The 26,420-nt window shown below is 53.2% G+C and overlaps 2 protein-coding genes across 2 annotated transcripts in view; both read left to right on the top strand.

Moving 5' to 3' along the window:
• LOC135325828 (PIN2/TERF1-interacting telomerase inhibitor 1-like) overlaps nucleotides 1-26,420 on the top strand; it is a 205,911-nt gene that overhangs the window by 147,403 nt on the left and 32,088 nt on the right. The gene's annotated exons all lie outside the window — the stretch shown is intronic.
• On the top strand, nucleotides 16,945-17,525 carry LOC135325836 (olfactory receptor 14A16-like; the record flags this gene model as incomplete). Its single annotated transcript, XM_064503812.1, has 1 exon — nucleotides 16,945-17,525. A coding segment is annotated over one exon (555 nt), but the record flags the coding sequence as incomplete, so codon positions are not given.

The raw sequence follows: 26,420 nt of genomic DNA, 5'->3' as shown, positions 1-26,420 counted from the left end.
TAGCTTTTAACCATTTCCTCTCATTCTTCTGCCATGAATCCCTGTAAAAAAACTGGTGCACTGTGGGTGGCCACCTTGAGTTTGGGAAGCTGCTAAGAGTCTCTGCAAAAAGCCTTCCCTTCTCCAGGCTGAACAAACCTCTCCTCCCAGGTCAAGTGCTCCAGCCCCCAAACACATTGGGGGCCTGCCACTGAAATCACTCAGAGTAATCAACAGCATTCTTCTGCACGGGGCCCCAACTGGATGCAGGATCGAGATGTGCTCTAAGAAGCCTGAGTAGAGGGGGATAGTCAGTTCCCTCACTCTCCTGGCTTTGTTCTGCTTCAGGCAGGCCAGGATGCTGTGGCCTCCATGGCTACCAAGGAATGCTGCTGGTGCACATTCAGCTCCCTGCCCACAAAGACTCCCAGGTCCTTCTCCTCAGAGCTCCTGCCCAGCCAGGGACTCCTCACTCTGTATCACTGCAGGGTGTTGGTCTATCCGAGGGGCATTTGTCTTTCTTGAATTTCACAAAGATCCTCACAGCCCATTCCTCCTCCCGGCTGAGGTCCCTCTGAATGGCAGCCCTCAAGCATGGGACCGTTCTGCCCCATTAGGTGTCATCTTAAATGTGATGAGAATTGCCTCCTCCAGGCCACAAATGAATCTGTTAGACAGGTCAGGTGGCAGTATAGACCTCTGCACCCTCCACTTGTCAGCAACTTCCAGGGAAAGAATGACCCATTCACAAAAATCCTCTGAACTCGACCATCCAACCAGCTTTCCACCCATCTGGTTGTCTACTCAGCCTACTGTAATGTCTTTCTTGTATACAAGAACGTGGTGGAAGACAGCATCGAATACCTTGCTTAAAGTCAGGTCAAGTGACCTCCACTACTCTCCGCTCCTCCACAGTACAGGTCTTTTTTCACAGAAGGCAATCAGGTTGGTCAGGAACAATTCCCCTTCAGTTAATCTATGTGGACTCTTCCAAGTCGCCTTCTTCTCCTTCGTGTGCCCAGAAAGGTGATCTAAGATGAATCGCTCCATGACACACTCCTCACTCAAGTGAGGTGGAATGGCCTGCAGCTGACCAGGTTGTTCTTGTGGCCTTTGTTGAAAATGGGCACAACATATTCCTTTTTCTGGCCATTGGGACCTGCCCCGATCTCCACAACCTTTCCAAGATGAGCCTGGTTGTGAGAGTGGTCAGCCCTCTCAATGGCCTGACACCCTCCAGCAACCTCCTGGACTGCTTGCACTCTGCTGTGACAGGGCGATGCAATTCCCTGCACAAGAACCAGGCCCTGTGATCCACAGGCTTCCTCACGTTAATTAGAGATGCATCCACCTCCTCTCCCTCATTGGGTGGTCTGAAACTCATGCTCACCCACAAGCTCTCACCCAGGCCCTTGTCCATCCCAAAGAAAAGAGCTCCATACATCTGAGCTGCCCCTTCACACAAAGGGCAACCTCCCTCCTCATCTTCCCCAACAATCTCTCCTGAAGGGCTTGTACCCTGCCACCACAGCCCTCCAGTCGTGCCAGTGATTCCACCACATTTCAGTGATTCCAGCCATGTGGCAGCACTGTGAAAGCTTGTGCATCTCCATCTGCTCCTGTCTGTGCCCCAGGCTGAAGACATTCACATATATTTGGGCTGCAGAGCCTCAGCTATGGCACAGAGTGCACATTTATAATGGTGATGCCTGATACCAAGAGCCAAGGACACCGTGTATGCAGTGGCCCCACTTCAGAGCAGGGACATGCTGTCATAGAGAGCAGGTGGCCATGCAATGGTGAAGGAGCTTCCCACTGAGAGAGCAAACCCTGCAGTGCCCAAGGTGAGGGGGAAACAGGGCTGGACAGTACACGAATGGTGGGAGAGGGGTTTTCTGCCTGAGGTGCCTCTGCAGTACTGTGGGGCCTGTGACAGAGGTGAGCTGATCTCCAGGAGGGACAAGGTGCCACTGAGAAAGTCCCTGGGCCTGGACAGCCTGGCATCCAGACACCCTGTGGACATCATTAGCACAGTCCTCGTTGATATCATCTGGGGGCAAGAAGAGATTCAGAGCAAGGAGAGTTACAAGTTTGCAAGAGTGCAGGGACATGAGCGGAGACCTTGGTGTGATGGGCCTCCACTAATACAGCTTGCTTGAATGTGGACAGGATGGCCTTGGCCTGCAGGCAGCAGTGGGATTCAGGTGTTTGGTCACAGGCAGGAAATCTGAGGTGCCCCGCAACACTTGCCCAGCAACCATTGCAAAAGGGCCTGTTTTTCCTGTAGGTCCCATGTGGTACCTGCTAGAAACGTGTGGTGTGCTGGACACTCTAGGCTTATATGCTCTCAACCTCTTAAACCATTATACGGACCAAAGTGCAGTTAATAAGCATTTCTCATGCCCTACGTGGTGAGAACAGCCTCGGGTTCACTACAGGAACCTGGAAAGGGGTCAATGGAGTGAACCAGCAGACTTAAAAATATGGGGGAAAGGTTATGCTTGTGTCTCCACAGGTAACGGGCCTCGTTGGATGCCTGCACGGCTGATTCGACTTGTTGACGCATCCCCCGAAACACCAAACGAGGACTGAGAGCCAGTTAAGATGAGCCCATGTCGGGACATTTTCTGGCAATATCTGCCTGCCTCGTGCAGGGTCAATATTGATTCATAAAAGCTTATGGCGACTACATGACCTTACGAATAAGTTGTAGATAGAGTCAGAGTGGAACCCTTTTGAGGGATAGGACTGGATGTGGGTTCAGGAAGGTACTGGTGTGTGGATTGGTAATCTTGCTAAGATTTCTAGCCCTTGCCATCTATCTCCTCTGCTTAATAAGCCTTATGCAGAGAATGACTCGAAGGACTTTGCATCAAGTACTTGCTGTGCAAATACACACTGCACTGGCAATATTTGGTTTAAAAAATGAAAAAGATGTATGGGCAGACAGCGAGGGATTGGACAAGACAGAGTTAAGGAGCCGAAAGCCTTGAGAGGAATAAATAGCAGTATGTGGATAAGGAAGTAGCCGCAGGGAATGAGGAGGAGTGATGATGGGAACATGACCTTCGGGAAAGTACAACGTGGTGCTTACAAGGGGAGGGTAAAGTACCATAGATCACTGTGGGAAGTATCGACCCGGGCATATAGAGCATATATAAAGGGCTTGCTTGCTTGAATAAAGTTGATTCTGATCCAGCACATCGGAGTCCGTGAATCAGACAGACACAGGACACATTGCTGGTGGGGGCTGAAGCCAAGGGATTGAGTTCCCCAGACCAATCTACCTCTGCTGTTACCAGATTGCCTGCCCCAGTCCTCAGCCATGGGCCCACATTTCCCTTGTTCATGCTTTTACTCTTACTGAAGCAATAGCAGATCATCTTTTTTGCCCTTGACATCCCTTGCAAGCATCAATCCTAAAGGCGCTTTGGCTTTCCTAACAGCTTCCCTACTTCCCCGGACAATATTTCTCAATTCCTCCTTTGCCGCCTCTCCCTGCTTTTAGTTGTTCCTTGTTGGCAGGTTCCAGGTCCAGGAAAGTGTCACCCTTGGTGACCTATCAGGCTTCGCTGTGCTAAGAAGTTGTCCTCCACACCTTCCAGAATCCTCCTGGACTCTTTGCAGCCTGCTGCATTGCCCTCCCACTGAATGTCCGGGAGATTCAAGTCTCCCCATAAGAGCCGGCGTCTGTGATCCACAGACTTCCTCAGGCTGCTCTAAGCCTTTGCAGTTCTGCAACAGCTTGTGCATCTCCACTTCCTCTTCTTTGTGCCCCAGGCTTTGTGCATTTGTGTACATCTGGGCTGCAGAACCTCAGCTGTGGCACCAGGGCTGAGCGCAGACTTGTCATGGTGATACCTGTTCACAAGCCAGAAAAAAAAGAGAGCTGGCCATGCAGCTGTGGCAGGAGAGGTGCTTGGTCCCTGAGCTGGCTCTGCAGCACCTTGGGAACTCTGATGGAGGTGACCAAATCTCCAGGAAAGACAAGGTGCCACTGAGAAAGTCCCTGGGCCTCAACAGCCTGCAAGCCAGGCGCACTGTGGCTGCAGCATTAGCACAGTCCTCCTTCATAGCGTGAGGGCTGAGAAAAGGTTTAGGGAGAGAAGAACTAGTGGGGTTTGAGAGGGTCAGCATGCGTGGAGACCTTGGTGTGATGTGCCTTCCATCTTTGCAGCATGCTCGGATGTAGATGGGATGGACTTTGCCTAAAGGCAGTGGTGGGAATGCCTTGTTTGGGAACAGGCAGGAAATGCGAGATGCCCTGGGGTGTTTGCCCAGCCACCACTCCAAAACAGCAAGGACTTTTCCTGGAGGTCCTGTGCTGTACCTGCTAGAAACCTGGTGGTTGTGCTGGACACCCCATGCATCTGACATGGCCCTGCATGAGCTGTTTGCAATCTCGGGATCTGCATATGTCTTGGCTTCCGAGTGAGCAGAGCTCTTGCAGTAGTCGGCATCAAGTGTCATTTCAGATGGCCAAGGAGATTCTGCACCTGGCAACCAGCTGATGTCCTGGAAGCATATGGGTCTCATAATTGTTCCATCAGAGCACAGAGAAACTGGTACATGTCTTGGACCACCTCCAGCCCTTCAGATGTCCAAGGGTGTGTGTGTGTGTGTGTGTGGACAGCTGAGTGCCTCCCTCCATCTCCCTTGATTCCAGTGGGAGCTTAAACAAGGAGCTGCCATGCAGACAGGCATTTTGTGCACACTAAGCTTGGGCAAGGGGAATCCCACCTCCTGTGAGTTTGTGGAGAGCACGGGAGGGAACTGTATCCTATTGCACCCCGGGGCTTCACAGTGAGCACCAGATGTATTGATTAACTCCTCTAAATCATCCCTGAAGCATGAGCAAACCAACTCCCTTTTTGTGCCTGTGCTCTTATGAGATGGGAGCAGGGCTTTCCAGAGTGGGACGTTTCCACCTCTCTTAGATAGCCATGCTCTGGTGAGACCAACTGCAATGCTAGAGTCAGTCTCTCCACTGTTTCGAGAGGGATCCTTGATGATTATTTTCATCTACTTCCGTGGCTATTTCCCAGGGGTGACCCTGCTGCCTTGCAGGAACTGTCAGCCCTGGAGCCCAGGGAAGGTCCCGAAGGTGCCCAGGGGACAGAGAAAGTCACGTCATGAGCTGGGCCTCTGCTCCTGAGCTGGGCTTGGCTCCTGGGGCTGCCGGAGCCCATGGCAACCTGGCAGGCGCTGCAGAGAGCCAGCTCTGTCCAAGTGCAGCTCCTTTTCCTGGAGAAGCAGGACTCAGGGCACTGCCTGCAGGGGCCAGAACGAGATGGACGTCTCCGAAGTTGAAGAGAGTGGGGCATCAGAGGATGGCTGAGAGCTGCCTGCCGGGAGAAATCTTCACAGCCCCTAACACAGTAAGTCTCTGGCTGCAGGGCAACATTGCTGCTGTGGCTGCCAGAGGGTTCCTCTGAAGCTGGCACCTTCCACAGCTGAGAGGGTCTGTCAGGGCGGCTCTGCCAGCTCCTCCTGTTTGGAGCAGGTGGTGCTTTAGAGCAGGGCTTCCCAGCCACACCGTCAGAGGGACAGGCCATCACGGCTACCTTCTGCCAGGGACGGTGCTGGGGTGTGAAGCCAGGGAGTGTCCCCAGGTGTGCGCGGGCTGTAATTGAGAGCAGTGTCCCTGCGACCCAGGGTGCTGTGTGCCCGGGGCGGGGACTCTGCCGCCTGCGAGGGTGTCCCGATCCAATATCGGCGGGGGGGTTCGTTACGATCCCAAGGATGAGATTAAGATGCTAAAACCAGTCAAATATCGTAGAACCTTTTAACTTTATTTTCCACGGAGTGGGGAGAAAAGGTGGGGGGAGAAGGCGAAGCGGAGGCGAAGGGAAGAGGGGAACAGAACAAGGATAAGGGGAAAAGGATAGAGAAAAGTTAGAAAAGGAGAGAAGAAGCTAGCTACCACCACTCCGGGGCCAATGATGTTCTGCTGACTCCGTTCGAATTGCAGCTCAAGCTGGGTGCCTCCGACGAGAGAGAGAGAGAGAGCGCGTCTCCAAACAAAGACATCCCTGGGCAATTATAGCTTTTCGAATGAAGTTTCCCTCCCCTCATGCAGTAGTTCAGACCACTAGCAATTTTTGGGTCTGGGGTCTTCTGCTCCCTTATTGGGTCTCATCATTGTTCCTAGGCAGGCTGCTTTTCTCCCTTATCTTTACTGCTACGGTGTCTGCTGACAAATATTTATTGATTCCTCAGGTTCTGCCCTTCTTTCTCAAGGCCCTGACAAACAGGTGTTGTTCCAGCAATTAGCACTGCCCCAGCAGTTACAGTAGGTGTTATCTCCCAAGGTCCTGACGACCAGGATATAATCCAGACCCCCCCTAATTAACACTGTTTCAGCAGTGAGGGGAGGCTTTGTTTCCCAGGGTCCTGGCGCCCAAGCAGGCCTTATTTCAAAGCCTGGACATCCTCCCTCCCGGAGTGTGACGCATAGGAAAGCAAACTGCTTGTAACTCCCTTATCTTTCCAGTCTGCACCAGCTCTGGGGCCCTTTCTCACTAACTAGGGAGTGCGGCCTGAGGCTTCAGCAAATTTAGCTACTCATGCTAAGCAAGTTTTATAAAAGTTGTGCTAAGCGGCAGTAATTTGCAGTCCAGGTCCCAAAGTCTCTGCCCGATCGTGCCCTGGTTCAGCGCAGGCTCGGTGTGTCCTGAATGGTCGCAGGGAGACCATTTCAGGGGTCGCAGCAGCTCAGTCCTGTTTCTGCCGGGAACAGATGGCTTGTTCGGGGTTATGGTTTGCTTGCACCTTATGTACCAAGAAATGTTTAAGGCAAAAGTCCTGTCCGCCACAGAGGGTCAGCACTCAGCCTGCCCAGGGAGCTGCCCAGGGCGCTGCAGGGAGAAGCTCTGGGTGGAAGGAGCGACCCCGAGAAGGGCGGCTTCATCCTCCTGTTGAGAGGGTGCTGCGGGGGTCAGGGCTGCTCTCCAATCTCCCTCACCCCCAGGATATTTCCAGGGGACCTTTTCAAGCAGACAGCCATGACCGGGGTTCCCTGAAAGAGAAGGACCTTTCCTGAGTCTCTGCTTCCAGTTTCCCACTGTTTGCAGGAGGTGGGAGGTGGGGGGGGGGGGGGGGGCAATGGGGGAGGACAGGAGCTGTGAGGTTTGGACAAGAGGCTGATGCTCCCAGACCATTACAGTGAGAGATCAGTAGTTCTGTGAGGGACCTCATTGCATCCTTTCACCCAGTGCTCTGCCTACAGAAAGCACCACCATCACCTTGCCTGGCCTCACCAGCGTTTGTCTGAGCTGCTCCTTAGCACCTGCAAAGCCAGAGATGCCCCTGGGCAGTGCCCTGCTGCTGGGAGGTTTCTGCAGGGCAGGACTGAGTGCCCAGAGGGTGGGATGGGATCTGTGAGCGCTGGCAGGGAAAAGAGATGGGGCAGAGAAACAGCTGCCAGGAGGAAAAGCTCCAGGCAGTGGAGATATGATCAGTGAGTGAGAGGAAAGTAGTAGGAGTAGGAGTGTATTTTATTTTTCATTCAAATGTATCATGTTTTGTTGTTTTGATCACAGCTCAGAATTATCCTCCTATGTCTCTTTGCAGCTAGTTCTCAAAGGAAAGCAGGTGGGAATTGGTGCATAGAGGCTGTAACACTCAGCTACAGACTCCAGTGGAAAAAAGGGTTGATTTTTACAAGGGTGATGTAGGTCCCCAGTGGCTGATGAGAGAAATGGTGGGGCTGGGGAGATGGGAGGAAGGCTGTTTGTACACGTCTCCTGTCAAAAATCCTGCTTTTCTCACACATCAGGATTCATTGGGAGACCCTCGGAGTCACTATGAATCAGAGAATGTGGATATCACTTGTTCTGTAAGTTGAAAAGTAAAGAAAACTTTAAAAGACGGAATATTTTGTCTTTTTCTAGGTGCTCATTGATATCTTCCTCTTGTAAAGACACTCCTGAAACCTCTCCAATTAGCCACTCCAGATCTGAAGAACTGAGGGAAATTATGGAGATAGACGTGGCTCCCTAGGGCTTTTTGCATTGCAGTGACCCCTCAGCAGGGGTATTTAGTGCTGAGTCCCTGGATCAGATTCTGAGAGGACAATGAACCAACCTCTCAAGAAGTTGCATTCAGAAGCAAATCCCAAAGTTTCTTGGAGTATGGGTCCCCCTGAGGGCCATTACTCACACAGCCTCCCCAGGGGCTGATGAGAGCAGAGGCAGTTATTACAGGTAGGTAGAGAAAATGTGCGAGTAGCTCTGATGCCTAGAAAACCTGGATGTGTTTTATCATACCACATGGCCATCACTGACACCCAGCCCCTGAGTAGGGTGATCCCTTCCCTCACGCTTTGCTCAGGGCTCTTTGTGGGGGCAGTGTGAGGGTGGGGGTGTGCCACACTGAGTGAGGGACAGTGAGATGGCACCTCACAGGCCCCCCCAGCAGGAGGAGGAAACAAGGCCCTGGACTACAAGGACATGGTGTCTTCTGGCAGGCCTCAGTGGCAGGTACAGCAGCCATAGCCAAGAGGACAAAGATCTCAGTCCTGTCGGAAGCTTTCAGCCTTGGCAGTGCCCCTGGCCTTCTCCACCCCAGGCTGTCCTACACTGTCCCATGCCTGCACCTGCTCCACTGCAGCCTGTAGACACCCAGCCTGCTTCCCCTCCTTGCTCTCACCCAGGGATCTGCCCACCTTTACTGATGTCTCTCCACCCTCCCTTGCTTTTCCTTCAAACACAAAGCCAGGGCCTCACCACAGGCTCCCTCTGCCTGACCTCTTGCACCACAGCACTACCCTTCAAGGGGCATTTCTTTCTCTAACATCCATTCTGAACCTCTCAAGCTGAAGATTGTGGCTGCTTCTCCTTCCCATGCTGCTTTCCACTACCAAAAAAGGGCCACCATTCCTTAAATCACCCTTCAAGCACTCACGGGCTGCTACTCTACTGCCCTTAGCCTCCACTTCACCACGATAATGTAGCCCAGGTCCCTCGGCCTCCCTGTACAGCTCATGTGCTGCATGACCCAAACCCCCATCTTGGCAGACCTCTGGACCCTCTCCAGGTCCTCCCCATTCCTCCAGCACTGGGTGTACCACAGGTGGACACACTATTCTCCAGATGTGGCCACCCCAGCGCTGAGTGGAGGGGGATAAAAACTGTCCTCATCTGGCAGACCACACGCTTCCTAATGCAGCCCCCTATGCAGCTGGCCGGATCTGTGGTGAGCATGCACCATGGGCTCATATGGCATCCCTCATGATGTCCAGGCCCTTCTCCTCAGGGTCACTCCCCGAAGGCCCAACCTGCCGCTTCTCCTTGCACAACTTCAGGACGTTTCTCTTGGCCTAATCTCCAAGCTTCTTAAGGTCCCTCTCGACTCAAGCTCCTTTGTGTCAGCTGTGAATGTGTGCGTGCAGATGGCTCATCCTATCTTGCCATGCCTCTGACAGGATAACAGCATCACCAACTGCAGGACACTACAGATAATAAAGGTGGTACTGTTGTAAAGGAACTGCTGGAAACGGTTGAAATGAGCATAGCCATGGGGAAGCTGAATGTTTTCCCTAAGGTCAACAAGGGAAGGTCCAGGATGGAAGGAAATGCAAAATCATTCAGGCTGGAAGGGACCTCCGGTTGTCTCTAGCCCAACCTGCTTCTCACAGCAGGCTCAGCTGTCAGCTCCAAGCAGGTTGCTGAGGGCTTTAGTCATTTAGGACTTGAAAACCTCTGAGGATGGAGGTGGCACAACCTCTCTGGGCAACCTGCCCCAGTGCTTCACTGTTTGGATGGGTAAAATATTTTTGCTTATCCCTAGCCTGAATCTCTCTTGTTTCAGGTAATGCCCACTGGGCCTCCTCCTCCCATGGCACACAGTGGTGAAAAGGCTGCCTTCATCTTCTTGATGACCTCCTGGTAGGTATGGGCAGCCTGTTATTAGATCTCCCCTTCTCCAGGCTGAACAAGCCCAGCTCCCTTATGCTTCCACAGAGACAAAGATTCCTGCCATGAATCTCTGCAAATAGCCTGGTTCTTTCTTGGCAGTAACCTTGAATTGGGAAGCTGCTACGCATCCCCCTAAACCCCTTCCCTTTTCCAGGCTGAACAAGCCCCCTTCCCTCAACCTTTCCTCACAGGGCAAGTGCTCCAGCCTCCAAACACCTTGAACTCTGAGTGATCAACAGCGTTCTTCTACAGGGGATCCTTAATGGATGGTGTATCTAGATGTGCGCTGAGGAGTGCTGAGTAGAGGGGGATAATCACTTCCCTCCGTCTCCTGGCAATGCTGCTGTTCATGCAGCCCAGGATGCTGTGGCCTCCACTGCTTCCAGGGAACACTGCTGGCTCATGTTGAGCTCCCTGCCCACAAAGACTGCCACATCCTTTTCTGCAGAGCTGCTGCCTGGCCAGACACTCCCGCCCATATCACTGCAGGATGTTGGTCTATCCCAGGTGAAGAAGCTGGTATTTGTCCTTGTTGCATTTCACAGAGTTCCTGACATCCCATTCTTCCTGCCTGCTGAAGTCCCTCTGAATGGCAGCCCTCAAGCACCTGACTGTTCTGCCCCATTAGCTTTCAGCTTCAACTCAGATAAGAGGTGTGTCCTCCACGTTACTGATGACGCTGTTAGACAGGTCAGGTCGCAGTATAGATCCCCCTGCGCCCTCCATCTGTCACTGGCTTCTCGGTAAAGCCTGACCCATTCATAAAATCCATCTGACCTCCATCATCCAACCAGCTTTCCACCCATCTGGATGTCTACTGTAGCCTACCATGATGCCTTACTTGTATACGAGAACATTGTGGCAGATAGTGTCAAACATCTTGCCTAAAAACAGGGTAAACGACTGCTCTCTGTTCTGCTACAAGTACAGTTCTGTTATCACAGAAGGCAACCAGGTTGGTCAGGAATGATTTCCCTGCAGGAAATCCATGCTGAGTGTTCCCAGGCACCTTCTTCTCCTTCATGCGCTCAGAAAGGTGATCCAAGATGAAGAGCTCCTTGACACACTCCTCACTCCAGGGAGGCGGAATGTCCTGGAACTCCCCCTGTTGTCCTTACAGCCTTTTTTTGTAGACGGGCACAACATTTTCCTTCTTCTGATAACTGGGACCTCCTATGATGTCCACAACCTTTCCAAGATGATAGTGAGTGGCCTTGCTATGGCAGCAGCCAGCTCTCTCAATGTCCTCCCATGCAGCCCATCCAGTCCCGTAGATCTGTATGGGTTGAGTTAATGCAAGTCACCCTTCACTCATCCCTTGGGTGGGTTTTCTTGTCTGGAGTCCTGACTCTATGCACAACAGCTTAGGAGACTGCTGGTGAAGCCTGAAGCTGTAGGGGCAGACAGCAAGGGATTGGACAAGATAGAGTTAAGGAGCCGAAAGCCTTGGGAGGAATAAATAGCAGTATGTGGATAAGGAAGTAGCCGCAGGGAATGAGGAGGAGTGATGATGGGAACATGACCTTCGGGAAAGCACCAACCTGGGCTAGAGGATATATAAAGGGCTTGCTTGCTTGAATAAAGTTGATACTGATCCAGCATATCGGAGTCCGTGATTCAGGCTGCCATAGGACACCTTGCTGGTGGGGCCTGAAGCCAAGGGCTTGAGTTCTCTAGACCTACCTACCTCTGCTGTTACCAAATTACCTGCCCCAGTCCTCAGCCATGGGCCCACATTTTCCTTGTTCATGCTTTCACTGTTACTGAAGCAATAGCAAATCATCTGTTTTGCCCTTGACATCCCTTGCAAGCATCAGCCCTAAAGGATCTTTGGCTTTCCTAACAGCTTCCCTACTTCCCTGGATAACATTTCTCAATTCCTCCTTTGCAGCCTCTCCCTGCTCCCCATCTCTCATTTGACAGTGTGGAGTGTGCACTCTGCTACTCTTCCTCCTCATGTCGCTCAGGATCTGGAACGCCACTGTCTCATGGCCACTGCAGGCAAGGCTGACACTGATTATCACAGCCCTCATCAGTGGTTCCTTGTTGGCAGGTTCTAGGTCCAGGAATGTGTCACCGTTGTTGACCTATCAGGCTTCGCTGTGCTAAGAAGTTCTCCTCCACACCTTCCAGAATCCTCCTGGACTCTTTGCAGCCTGCTGCATTGCCCTCCCACTGAATGTCCGGGAGATTCAAGTCTCCCCATAAGAACCGGGGTCTGTGATCCACAGACTTCCTCAGGCTGCTCTAAGCCTTTGCAGTTCTGCGACAGCTTGTGCATCTCCACTTCCTCTTCTTTGTGCCCCAGGCTTTGTGCATTTGTGTACATCTGGGCTGCAGAACCTCCGCTGTGGCACCAGGGCTGAGCGCACACTTGTCATGGTGATACCTGTTCACAAGCCAGAAAAAAAGAGAGCTGGCCATGCAGCTATGGCAGGAGAGGTGCTTGGTCCCTGAGGTGGCTCTGCAGCACCTTGGCATCTGTGATGGGGGTGACCAGATCTCCAGGAAAGACAAGGTGCCACTGAGAAAGTCCCTGGGCCTGAACAGCCTGCAAGCCAGGCACACTGTGGTTGCATCATTAGCACCATCCCTGTTCATAGCATGAGGGCTGAGAAAAGGTTTAGGGAGAGACGAACTAGTGGGGTTTGAGAGGGTCGGCATGCGTGGAGACCTTGGTGTGATGTGCCTTCCATCTTTGCAGCATGCTCGGATGTAGACGGGATGGACTTTGCCTAAAGGCGGTGGTGGGAATCCCTTGTTTGGGAACAGGTAGGAAATGCGAGATGCCTTGGGGGGGTTTGCCCAGCAACCACTCCAAAAGGGCATGCTTTTCCTGGTGGTTGTGCTGGACACCCCGTGCATCTGACATGGCCCTGCATGAGCTGTTTGCAGTGTCGGGATCTGCATATGTCTCGGCTTCCTAGTGAGCAGAGCTCTTGCAGTAGTAGACATGAAGTGTCATTTCAGATGGCCAAGGAGATTCTGCACCTGGCAACCAGCTGATGTCCTGGAAGCATATGGGTCTCATAATTGTTCCATCAGAGCACAGAGAAACTGGTACATGTCTTGGACCACCTCCAGCCCTTCAGATGTCCAAGGGGGTGTGTGTGTGCGTGGACAGCTGAGTGCCTCCCTCCATCTCCCTTGATTCCAGTGGGAGCTTAAACAAGGAGCTGCCATGCAGACAGGCATTTTGTGCATACTAAGCTTGGGCAAGGGCAATCCCACCTCCTGTGAGTTTGTGGAGAGCACGGGAGGGAACTGTATCCTATTGCACCCCGGGGCTTCTCAGTGAGCACTAGATGTATTGATTAACTCCTCTAAATCATCCCTGAAGCAGGAGCAAACCAACTCCCTTCTTGTGCCTGTGCTCTTCTGAGATGGGAGCAGGGCTTTCCAGAGTGGGACGTTTCCACCTCTCTTAGATAGCCATGCTCTGGTGAGACCAACTGCAATGCCAGGGTCAGTCTCTGCACTGTTTCAAGAGGGAACCTCGGTGACTATTTTCATCTACTTCCGTGGCTATTTCCCAGGGGTGACCCTGCTGCCTTCCAGGAACTGTCAGCCCTGGAGCCCCAGGAAGGTCCCGAGGGTGCCCAGGGGACAGAGAAAGTCACGTCATGAGCTGGGCCTCTGCTCCTGAGCTGGGTTTGGCTCCTGGGGCTGCCGGAGCCCATGGCAACCTGGCAGGCGCTGCAGAGAGCCAGCTCTGTCCAAGTGCAGCTCCTTTTCCTGGAGAAGCAGGACTCCGGGCACTGCCTGCAGGGGCCAGAATGAGATGGACATCTCTGAAATTAAAGGTAGTGGGGCATCAGAGGATGGCTGAGAGCTGCCTGCAGGGAGAAATCTTCCCAGCCCCTAACACAGTAAGTCTGGCTGCAGGGCACCATTGCTGCTGTGACTGCCGGAGGGTTCCTCTGAAGCTGGCACCTTCCACAGCTGAGAGGGTCTGTCAGGGCGGCTCTGCCAGCTCCTCCTGTTTGGAGCAGGTGGTGCTTTAGAGCAGGGCTTCCCAGCCACACCGTCAGAGGGACAGGCCATCACGGCTACCTTCTGCCAGGGACGGTGCTGGGGTGTGAAGCCAGGGAGTGCCCCCAGGTGTGCGCGGGCTGTAATTGAGAGCAGTGTCCCTGCGACCCAGGGTGCTGTGTGCCCGGGGCAGGGACTCTGCCGCCTGCGAGGGTCAGCACTCAGCCTGCCCAGGGAGCTGCCCAGGGCGCTGCAGGGAGAAGCTCTGGCTGGAAGGAGCGACCCCGAGAAGGGTGGGTTCATCCTCCTGTTGAGAGGGTGCTGCGGGGGTCAGGGCTGCTCTCAGCTCTCCCTCACCCCCAGGATATTTCCAGGGGACCTTTTCAAGCAGACAGCCATGGCCGGGGTTCCCTGAAAGAGAAGGACCTTTCCTGAGTCTCTGCTTTCAGTTTCCCACTCTTTGCAGGAGCCGGCAGATGGCGGGTCAAGGGGAGAGGAAAGGAGCTGTGAGGTTTGGACAAGAGGCTGATGCTCCCAGACCATTACAGTGAGAGATCAGTAGTTCTGTGAGGGACCTCACTGCATCCTTTCACCCAGTGCTCTGCCTACGGAAAGCACCACCATCACCTTGCCTGGCCTCACCAGTGTTTGTCTGACCTGCTCCTTAGCACCTGCAAAGCCAGAGATGCCCCTGGGCAGTGCCCTGCTGCTGGGAGGTTTCTGCAGGGCAGGACTAAGTGCCCAGAGGGTGGGATGGGGTCTGTGAGCACTGGCAGGGAAAAGAGATGGGGCAGAGAAAGAGCTGCCAGGAGGAAAAGCTCCAGGCAGGGGAGATATGATCAGCGAGTGAGAGGAAAGTAGAGACATAAATGCTGTGGGAGGGGGAATTAGGAAAACTTCCAGTCAGTTCCTGCAATGCAGACATCTTCCTCTCAGCAAGCCCCCCGTGTCTCCTCTCCCACCCAGCACAGCCTCTGCCCTCAAGGCCATGGGCTGCAGGGCAGGAGCCCCCTCCTCAGCAGCATGAGCTGCAGCAGAGCAGAAAGGCATCTCTGCTGTGACGTGCCCATTTCCCACTGCACGGCAAAGGGGCTGAGAGTGACTGTGCTGCGATGCCGCTGCCTGGGAGGTGGTGTGCAGAGCTGGGCAAGGGGAAGGCTTTCCTAACTGCCCGTCTGGCTCTCCCTCCTGGCTTTCCCTTTGCTGGCAGGGTCATGGTATTGCTGCTTGTTTCCTCTCCTCTCTGTGCTGCTCTGCTTCTTGCTGTCCTGCTCTCTGGGGTGAAGGAGAGGGGTTCAGCTGCAGTTAAGGCACTGACCCTGTGGGTCCTGCATGGAGCCATTTTCATGGCAGTGATGTGCCCAAGGCCCTTTCTAACCTTCTAGGCAATGCATTTCATCTGACTGGGGAGTGATCTGACTCTCCCTTAAGGCTGCCCCCCCTCCTCCCCCCATCTTCAGATCTCTTGACTGTCTCTCTGGGGTGTCCTGCCAGGCTGCAAGCTGCCCTCCACAAGACCTCAGCTCTGCCATAGCATAGCTGTGATAGCAGAGAGTCTTTGTGCTGGTCATGCAAGTCAGAAACCTCCTCACCTGCTCTGACGAGCTCTCCAGAGCACACTCTCCATGTCTGCTCTGAGAGAGAAGAATGGGGAAATCTTCCCTCTGGAGCTACATTCCTCCACTCTCACCTCAGCCCAGGTCCTTTCTTAGAGTAACTTGGGAGTGGGATTGTCCTTTAGCTGGGAGAGGGGCTAGCACAGGGCAGCGGGCAGCAAGACTCCTGCACAGTCCAGATCCCCTGACTCTGTCTGTAGCATATAGACACCGTGAGCCCTTTTCCTGCTGGGACACTTAAGTTCTAATGCTGAGAGAAACTGAAATGCCAAAGATTTCTACTGCATCAAAGAATGCTCCCACGGTGTGACGGAGGCATCTAAAAACTCATAGAACATAAAAACATAGAATCAGATCCCTCCGCTGCAGCCCATTTTCTGAATAAACTGTTGAAGGAGCTTTCCACAAAATGGGTGGCTGTAATCTGCTGCAGGGTGTGTACATCAGAGCTAGTCACATCCCACTCCCATTGCAGAGCCTGCAGAAAAAGTGCAGAGGGTAAATTGATGTGAGGACAGGGTCCAACTCACTGGAACAGAGATGTCTAGAAAGGGTGGGGTCAGGCCCTGCCTTCCCTTCAGTGTTTCTGTGGCTTGCTGGAGTGGGAGCTGGTGGGGCTGATTCCGACACAGACACCTGTGTTCAGGAGGGCAAGGCTGGGGGAGAGGAATCCCTCGCAAGGGTCTTCTCTTTCAGAGACAGCTGCCATGAGTGCTGTATTCATCTCTCACAAGGATTAAAAGAGGATATTCCCACTGGGTCACTGGACTGAATCCCCTGCACTCAGCTTGTGACAGCTGTCTCCAGGAATTCCCACCAAGTACATGGGGCAGTCTGACACCTCCATTTACAACCCCAGCAGAGCAGGACTGACTCCTCTAGAGCACCACACCCCTGCTGTGCACGGCACACTCAGACAGCATAAACCAGCGATCAGAAAAGGGATCTGAATGAAGGGAGAGAAGAGAGGAAAGGTGGAGGTTTGTACTAAGAATAGTTTGGGTTTGGCTCAGAGAAAACTACTTAACTTATCAATGCCTCTTCCTCCTTGGACAGTCCCCAAAGCTCAGAGGAAGCAAATGCCCAACAGCAGTTTCCTGGATGAGTTCCTCCTCCTGGCATTTGTGGACAAACGGGGGCTGCAGCTCTTGCACTTCTCCCTCTTCCTGGGCATCTACCTGGCTGCCCTCCTGGGCAACATCCTCATCATCACAGCCATAGCCTGTGACCACCGCCTCCACACCCCCATGTACTTCTTCCTCCTCAACCTCTCCCTCCTCGACCTTGGCACCATCTCCACCACTGTCCCCAAATCCATAACCAATTCCCTGTGGGACATCAGGGCCATTTCCTACTCAGGATGTGCTACCCAACTCTTTTTTTTTACCTTTTTCTTGTTGGCTGAGTATTCTCTTCTCACAGTCATGGCCTACGATCGCTATGTTGCCATATGTAAACCCCTGCACTATGGGACCATCATGGGCAGCAGAGCTTGTGTCAAAATAGCATCAGCTGCCTGGGCCAGTGGCTTTCTCAGTGCGGTGCTGCACACTGCCAACACATTTGGAGTAACATTCTGCCACGGCAATGCCCTGGGTCAGTTCTTCTGTGAAGTTCCTCAGATCCTCAAGCTCTCCTGCTCAGACTCCTACCTCAGGGAACTTGGGGTGCTTGTGGTTAGTGCCTGTTTAGGCTTGGGGTGTTTCATCTTCATTGTGCTGTCCTATGTGCAGATCTTCACTGCTGTGCTGAGGATCCCCTCTGAGCAGGGACAGCACAAAGCCCTCTCCATGTGCCTCCCTCACCTGGCTGTGGTCTCCCTGTTTGTCAGCACCATCATATTTGCCCACCTGAAGCCCCCCTCCCTCTCCTCCCCACCTCTGGATCTGGTGGTGGCTGTTTTGTACTCGGTGGTGCCTCCAGCAGTGAACCCCCTCATCTACAGCATGAGGAACAGGGAGCTCAGGGATGCCCTGAAGAAACTGATTCACCTGCTTTTAGTGCAGCAGCAATGAGCTGCCCATCCCTCTTCACAAGTGGTTTCTAAGTACCTCAGAAAACTCTTGTGCTTTGGGCATTCTTGCTGTGATCATCATGTTTGTGCAGAAGTGTTGGAATTCATCCGACTTCCTTACAGCCTAGTCTCTCTGACCCAGAGGTCTTCTGTAAATGTGTCTCTCACTGTGTTACAGCTGGCCTCTCTGTAATAAAAGGAGATTTCCCCAGTGCGGTGCTTGAAGCTTGGGCTCTCCTTCAAAAGCTGGAGCCAAGAATGTGCTCAGGGACTTTCCCCCTGAAAGGGCCTGGTGCTTTTCCGGGGCTCTCCCTGGGCTCAAGGCAATGAGCTTAGAGGTGATGTGTTAGGGAATGAGGGCTGGATTCAGCTCTCACTTGTGGGTGCCCAGTGCTCCTGGAGATGGAGAATGGTCAAGTGGTATCTCCCATAGGACAGGGCTGGACACTGATGGTCGTCATTCTCGAAGGGAGTATAGATCCATCAGGAGAGCACAGGGCATCCCCAAGGGCACCACGTGCTTAGAGGTGGGCAGTGAATGGAGCTTCACAAAATGCACTGGAGTCATCCAGAGGGAAAGGGCTAAAGCAGTGAATGTCCAGGCTAGTGAGAGCTCTGCAATCCCACGAGAGGCAGTGGGGACCAAGGACGCCCAGGGAAGGGATCCTGCAGAGTGGTCCATGTCACCTTCAATGAAAAGCCATGGGCTGGATCTAGCGACACGCCTGAACACAGCCTGAGCCATTTGAAATGCCCTGTAATTGCTCAGAGCATCGTCCATGGCCACAGGGCAACAGATGTCTCAGTAGGGGGTTGTCAGATGCAACGATGCCCATCCAGCTGGGTCTGCTTCCCACCCCCAACGCAATCACCGGTGCAGAGTCACCCTGTGGCCCCAGTGCACCACAGCCCACTTGCTCTGCTGAGCAGCACTGCCAGCTCAGAGCCCCATGAGGAGCACAGGGTTGGGTCCAGGAACAGCCAGGTGGGCAGCACCGATGCACTTCCCTGGGGAAAGACTCTCCCGGGAGCAGGGACATCCCTGGAAGAGCAAAGGAGCAATTGTGTGCTGGCAAGGAGGAATAAACGAGAAAGAGAAATCTGTTTCTGTGGAGGTCAAGACAGGGCAGGCTGCTGTGTCCCTGGGGCAGCAGGAGCTGCCGGAGGAGCCCCAGGGCAGGGACCCTTGTGCTGTGCTGGAGAGAGGGGCTGGCACGGGGGGCTGCAGGCAGTCTGGGGGTAGGGAATCTCCTGTGCACAAGAACAAGGGAGATGCAGAGTGTCACTGTGCTCTGCCTCCTTGTGCCACGGGGGCCTGTTCCAGCTTGGAGGCTGATGGGGCAGCTGGCACACACACCCCTGCCCCCAGACCTGCTGTGCCTGCCGGGGGTCAGGGGATGTGGTGTGAGTGCCCAGAGCTCTGTAGCTCTCTGCTGTGGAGCCACCACCAGCCTGGTCTGCTCTGCTGGGTGGGCAGGGGAGAGGGCAGGGGAGGTGGGGAGAGCTGGGGAGCAGCTGAGCTGGGCTGGAAAGGGCCCAAGAGAGGGAAACACCAATGTTAGCTCAGATGTGTGACTGGGGAGGGTGAGGACACACACTGGGGGGTTTGTGGTGCAGAGCCAGGTCTCATGCAGGGGAACCAAGACATGCCAGTGCAGAAGAAAGAAGGCTGCTCTGTGCCCTTGGTTGCACGGACTGATGGAGAAGGTGCCCCCAGGCATTCGTCCCAGACCAGCCTCTCACATGGGCTGTTTCCAGCCCTGGCCGCACACCCCAGGTTTATGGGTGCATTTCCCTGGGTGGCCAGCTCCGTCCTGCTGGGCTCAGGGCCTGTATCAAGGGGAACAGCCAGCCCTGCCCGGCCTCTCTCCCAGCCCAGACCCCAGCAGACCCCGATGGATGGCTGTGTGCTGACCCCCACATGGGACATGGCTGGAGCAGGGCAGGGGACAGGCGCTGAGGGAGGCTGTCAAAGCAGGAGGGCTGTGGGGGGACGGGGCACCAAGGGCTGTTGTGGATATTGTGCTGGGGGGTGTTTCCCCACCCCTGAAGGCACCCTGCCCTGTGCGCTGCCTGCACAGCAGAAGTGGGGCCATGTGCAGGCGCAGGGACAGGGCACAGATGGGAGCCACGATGCTCCTCACTGCTCCACTGCAAAGGAGAAGCTCCCCGAGCTCTCCCAGCCCTGCTCCACCAGCTCTTGTCCCTGCTCCAGCCATGCCAGAGCAGAGGCCGAGGACCAAGAGGACCCTCAGGCAAAGCTGTGCCAGCCTCGGGGAGCTGCCCTGAGCACCAGGACAGGCAGAGCACCCTCCTCCTATGTCCCCACCCTGCTGCGAGGGTGGCAGGGGCACCAGGGAAATGGCCTGTTTCTGCCTGGGGTCAGAGTGGGACTGTTGCATGGAAGGTTAACACAACAGCCACTGCGCTGCAGAAACACGGGCCACCACCCCTCACTGCAGCCCCCACTGCCCTCCTGCCCCCATCCCTGCTTACTTGCCCCACCCCTCACTGCCCCATCTCCTGTCCCCTCTCCCCATACCGCTGGGATCAGCAGTGCAGCAGGAGCTGGAACAGCCTCACAGCTGCTGCCTGGCCCCTGCCCTCCCCAACTCCCCCTGAAACATCGCATCCATCTTCAAGAAGGACAAGAAAGAGGATCTGGGGAATGATGGGCTGGTCAGCATCACACCAGGGATCAGCAGATCTTCCTGGAAGCTAGTTCCAGTCACATGAAGGGACTGGGAACAGCCAGCATGAAGCCATCAAGTCAAATTGTTGACCAACCTCTTTGCCTTCTGTGATGGGATGACTGGCTGTGCAGACCAGGGGAGTGCAGTGCCTGTTGCATGCCTTGCATTTAGGAAGGCCTTTGACATGGTCTTCCCTAGCACCTTTGTAGCCAGACTGGGGAGAGTGAGGACGGAGGAGTAAGCAGTGGAGTGTGGGGGAAACTAGGTGGAGGCTGCCTGGCTCGGAGGGTGGAGGACAGTGGCACAGAGTCCAAGTGACTAATGGTTACCAGTGACGTTCTTCAGAGTCAATACTGGAGCCAATGCCTTCTGTCTTTAGGAATGTTTTCGATGGTGGGATGGAGTGCACTCTCAGCCCGTTCATGAACGATCCCCAACTGGGGTGAGTGGTTGACATGCTGGAGGGCAGGGCTGCTCAGCAGAGGGGCAGCGACAGCCTGGTGATGCGGGCTGAAAGAGGCCTGGGGAGTTCAGCCATGTCCTGTCTCTGGGAGGAAATAACCCTGTGCAGCAGGGCAAGCTGGGGCGGACTGGCTGGAGAGCAGCTTTGCAGGAAAGGACATGGGTGTGCTGGTGCTCAACAAGTTGACAAGAAGGCAACAGGGTTCTCTTGTAGCAAAGACAGCTTCCATTATCATGGGTTGTATCAGCAAGAGTACAGACAAGTGCAGGGCAAGTGCAGTGCGACAGATGAAATACCCTGCAGCCTCCACCAAAGAAGAAGCAAAATAAAGGGCAGAACTGACAGACTACCAATGCTGGGGAGAGCGGTATGATCAACAGAGTGCCCAGGGACTGCCAACATTTTAAAGCAATCAGAACAAGAAAGGCCTTTCTGCCAGTTGCCAAGTGGCTGGAGCCAGAGGTACCCAGGCTTGCTCAAGGTGAGAGGTCCAGAGAGATGATTTCTTTACTCGACCACCAAGCGCATGGCTAGGATTATAATGTTCTAGCGATAAAACATGTTTTTTGCAAGTCTAGCTTTTTAATTAAAGCATTAGGACTCATACTCACACCAAATGGGGGGAGGGCAAGCAAAAAAAAAAAAAAAAGAAGGAAAAAACACTTCCCATTGGCTTCAGTGGCTGTGGGATGAAGCCTGCATTTGGTTTGAAAGAGAAAGGATTAGGACTGAATGTCAGGCAGGTGACTATAAACTACCTGATGCTTTCTATACTCTTCAGTGTCTCAGTGTCTTCGTCACTCCTCAGTCTATACTGCACTCTATTTTCTCCCCTGCATCATGGATCATCCCTCTGGAGAAAGAACAGAGTCCAGGGACACGCCATGCCGATAATCTGGGCATCGTGGGGAGCCCACTGCAAGAGTAAGTGTGTGCATGAGAGCTCACAGCAAAGGCCTGGGCAAGCCAAGGAGCAGGGACCCTCCCCAGGTGCCAAGGATCCCAGTCCCTGAGCCACAGGGCTGGGTACAGCCTCCTCCGATTGCTCATGACAGCAGCTCATGACACCCACCACAGAGTCCAAGAAGTTTCTGTGGGAAAGGTGGAGGAAGAAAGTGGAAACATCTCCAAAGAGGGGGAATGAAGGCAGCAGTCCCACGGGTAAACATCTCCAAATATGGGTGGATTTAACCCCTCTCTGGCAGAGCTGTTTCTTCCATGAGCAGCAGTACCTGGGGGAAGGCGGGTCTTTTGCTGACACCCCCTGTGGCATAGAGGGCATCAGGGTTGGAGACACCCCTTCCAGCCAAGGGGCAGTTGCTGGGCACTCAAACAAAGGTTTCAGTCGGGGACCTCAACGCTCCGGGACCAGTGTGGAAGGCAGCAGTGAGTGGCAGCCCTGCCGCTACACTGAGAATTTCATTCTGTTGGGCTAAACCAGGACCCCAGGGACTCCCTGCAGCCGGCTGGATGGGCACAGATGGGACCTGGCCCTTCCTGTTGCTCCCGAGCATGTCATTCAAGGAAGTGCTGGAAGAACAGGCCTGGAGGGATCCTCATGGCACTGCATTGCCTGTGGCTGTGATAACCGATTGTGTCCCTCCTGCAAACGCTTCCCGGGTCAGGTGCTTGGGGACAACCATCTGGCAGTGCTCATGGGAATCCATCCGGACCATGCCCTGTGTGTGGGCAAGGGGACCTCAGGCACTTGTCACCCTGTTGGAGAGCAGCTTGGAGAGCAGAGAACTGGGCGGGGAGGAAAGAGAGGTCCCATGGCTGGCAGAGTGAAGGTGCTGATGTGTGCCTGGGGCCAGGGCACTGCCACCTCCGAGGCCCTCTCCTAGCTCCTGAGAAGCTATTGCAGAAGCAAGCAAACCCCAGAGAACAACCTTCCCCACCTTGCTGGGAGTCAAGGAGAGGGTCACTTCTGTGAGAGAACATGACAGGCCAGGAGCAGGCACATGGCTGGGGTTTGTGCTTGTGAGGTCACTTCTGCCCCAGGACCTGATAGGCCAGCAGCAGGCACAGGGCTCACATATGGGGCTGTAAGGTCACTGCTACCTCAGAACCCAGCAAAGGGCTTCGGTGCTGATTGTGAGGTCACTTCTGCCTCAGTACCTGATTGGTTGGTGTAGGTTCCTGGAAGTCACCTGTGCCAGTGCTGCTGTTAGGCCAGAACCAGGTTAATTGGCACAGGAGACTGTCCTGGAGGGCAGAGAGGCCATGGATCCCTTCTGGATCTTCAGGGACAACATCCTCAAAGCCCAGGAACAAGCCAGTGTGATGTGATGGGAGTCAAGCAGGGCCTGGCAGGAGAACCGCATGGATGACCAGGGGCACCCTGACTTAGGAGTTCAACCACAGGAAGGAAGTTCCCGGAGGGTGGAAGAGGGAAGAGGCTGCCCAGGAGGCAGATAGAAACCTTGCCTGTGGGTGCAGCGATGGAGTTAGGAAAGCTGGAGTTGGAGCCAGAGCTCACAAGGGGTGGGGAGGGCAACCAGGAGGGCTTTTGTAAGCCTGCTGGCAGCAGAAGGAAGGCAGCTAAGGAGAATGTGCTCTCACTGCTCAGTGGGGCAGGGGACATAGTGACAAGGACAGGGAAAAAGCTGAGTCTCTCCTTGTCTTTTCTGCCTTACATACTACCGGTAAGAGCTGCCCCTAAGGCTTTTAGTGCCCGTGTGACTTTGCTCTTGATTGTCTTTGAAATGTCTGGGCAAGCAGGGAGGTTCCTGCTATCTGGGAAAAGGCAGACATCACACCCATTTCCAGAGAAGGGCAAGAGGAAGAATGCAGGTCAGCTTCATGCGAGTCCCTGGGAAGGTGATGCAGCAAATGCTCCTGGAAACCATCTCCAAGCATCTGGAGGGCAAGGATTGGAGGAGCCAGCATGGGCTGAGCAAAGGGAAATAGAAACTGTGCCTGACCAACCTGAATGCCTTCTACCAGAAGACTGTGGGCACAAGGGGAAAGCAGGGGACTTGGTGTGCCCTCATTTTGGCAAGGCCTTTGACACAGTCGTCCATGTTCTACCTGTAGCCAAACTGTTGAGATCTGCACTCGATAAATCAACCATAAAGCAGGTGGAAGACTGGCTGGTCCATCAGGCCCAAAGGCTGTGATTAGTGGTATGAGGAGGCCAAACTGGTGGCTGGTTACTGGTGGCATCCCTCCGTGATCAACACAGGGGGCAACACTGTTGAATTTCTTCATTAATGGCCTGGGACATGGGATGAAGCGCACTCTTAGTACCTTTGTGGACTATGTGCAATTGGAGTGAGCCCCTGAGCAAGCTCATTTAGTTCCCTCTGCATGGAGGAGGGAGTTGGGACTGGGGGGACATGACGTCCAGAGGTCTCATCCATCCTAGGTGCTGTGATTCAATCACAGTTCATGTTTCTAGGGAGAGCTCTGTAAAGACAGATTAGGCCGAGGAAGAAGACAGGGCAGTGAGGCAGAAGAGAGAGAAGTACATCAATTTAAATAGAGGTGTTCCTCAGCAGAAAACTTCCCCATTCAAAGTGCTGGTAGGAAATAGGGCGTGATGAATAACTGTACATACATATGTATATACTCGAACAGAGGAGGTAATTACTGTAGTGCATGGACATGGTGCTGCCAATAAAAAAGAAAGGAAAAACAACATGAGAATTGACAAATAGCATTTGAAGTTCTGGAAAGGAAGGCTTTTCTCAGTTATTGCATAGAGTTCTTCTTTGGATAGGTTTGGACTTTTGACTAAAAGTTTACATTCAGGCCTTTATTAATTGGGGCACCTAGAGAGGCTACTGCTGCCCGAGATGCCCTGTTGTCGCTGTGTTCCCAGGCAGTGCTGGGAAATGTGATCCAGGAGCTACGGGAACCTTTCTGGAGCATTAGCTGGTCACCAGGAGAAGTCTCCCAAGATCTCTCAGGGAGACACCTTATTTCTCTCTATTGCCTAGAAAGGGAAGTGCAGGCAGCTGGATTAGGCAGAGACATCTGCCTTGAAGGGGTCTGGCACTGGGTGAGATCAGCCTCCTCCCTGTTGCTGCCTAAAATCAGTTACACTTCATTGACCATCCCGGGAGTGTGGCTAGGTGTTTAGGGCCTCAGCACTGCAGCACAGGTATGTTGAGATTGGTGCCAATTTGGCCATCCAAAGATATCTCATTTCATTGAAGCCGGTCACCCTGTTTTCCACTGCTGGTCAAGAGAGCCTGAGCCCTCAGAGTGTGCCTGGCTCTTTGGAAAGAGCGAGGAGTGGCATGGACATCCCTGGGCAGGGAGTGGTTTTGGTGAGCCCTGGACTCGGTGTTGTCTTTTATCATGCTGTAGGCCTGATTATAACAGAAATGTTTAGAAAATGACAATAAAATTGAAACAAAGAAGAAATTAAAAAGCAAAGAATTATTTTTTACACTTTTCAGCTTTTAACAGTCTTTATGTTCTTGTACTCCTCCTTGTTGGTGTTTGGGGCGGATTCTGTGAGTGAGTGAGTGAGAGTGTGTCTCTGTGTGTGTGTGTGTGTGTGTGTGTGTGTGTGTGTGTGTGTGTGTGTGTGTGTGTGTGTGTGTTTTGTAAAGGAAAGTGATTTCCACCTGGGGTGAGATGCAGTGACAGGGACACAGACATGTGGTGTCTTTGTAGGTGCCTTGGTCCCCTCTGCCCAGCCTCCATCTGCACCTCAGAGGGGCTCTGGTCTCCCACAGGTCAACTCTGAGAGCTGCCAGGCCCAGGCAGGTACCTCACATACACCAGGGCCTCTCCAAGTGCCACTGCATGCTTGTGGTTAGACACCTGAGCTCTGCCTGGAAAGGTGAAGGACTGTTTAAAAATGTGTTAAAAATATGAGTACCTTTTCCTCAGCTGAAATAATTCAATAATTTTAATAAATTGTCCATGTTTTCCTTTGAGGAACTCCTGGAAATTTTTGGGAAGGGTTTGAATCCCAGGACAAGAAATATTGGTCTCCCTCAAACTTGCATTCTCACTGCTCTGTCTGTTCTACTGTGCTTTTAACCTCACCAATCTTTCGCATCTTTCCCCATGCCCTGATTAAACTGATCATTTCTACAGTCATCTTTGCATCAGACTATGTGTAGAAAGAAACTTTCCATAGTTTTCCATTTCTCCTCCTGCTCTTACTCTTTAATCACTCACATACCTCATCTTGCCTCCTCTTCCAGAAGTCTCATTGTTTCTTTAGACAACTCCTGAATTGTGTTGCTATCTTTCCTTTCCTGTCTAGCTGTCAAAAATATTTCTAGCAAGGTTATTCCTTGTGGAAAGTGAACATTACTGGAGGCACCTTGGACTTAGCATGCAGTTAAGGAGTGTATCTTATTTTTCATTCAAATGTATCATGTTTTGTTGTTTTGATCACAGCTCAGGTTTATCCTCCTATGTCTCTTTGCAGCTAGTTCTCAAAGGAAAGCAGGTGGGAATTAGTGCATAGAGGCTGTAACACTCTGCTACAGACGCCAGTGGAAAAAGGGTTGATTTTTACAAGGGTGATGTAGGTCCCCAGTGGCCGAAGAGAGAAATGGTGGGGCTGGGGAGGGGAGGGGGAAGGCTGTTCATACATGTCTGCTGTCAAAAATCCTGCTTTTCTCACACATCAGGATTCATTGGGAGACCCTCTGAGTCCCTATGAATTGGAGAATATGCATATCACTTGTTCTGTAAGCTGAAAAGTAAAGAAAACTTTAAAAGCAGGAATCTGTTGTCTTTTTTTAGGTGTTTCTTCAAGTCTTCCTCTTGTAAAGACACTCCTGAGACCTCTCCAAT

This window comes from Dromaius novaehollandiae, unplaced genomic scaffold (genome assembly GCF_036370855.1).
Source record: "Dromaius novaehollandiae isolate bDroNov1 unplaced genomic scaffold, bDroNov1.hap1 HAP1_SCAFFOLD_30, whole genome shotgun sequence".
Classification (NCBI taxonomy): Eukaryota; Metazoa; Chordata; class Aves; order Casuariiformes; family Dromaiidae; genus Dromaius; species Dromaius novaehollandiae.
The sequence above is the reverse complement of the archived record's forward strand: the minus strand, read 5'-3'. Positions and strand labels throughout refer to the sequence as shown.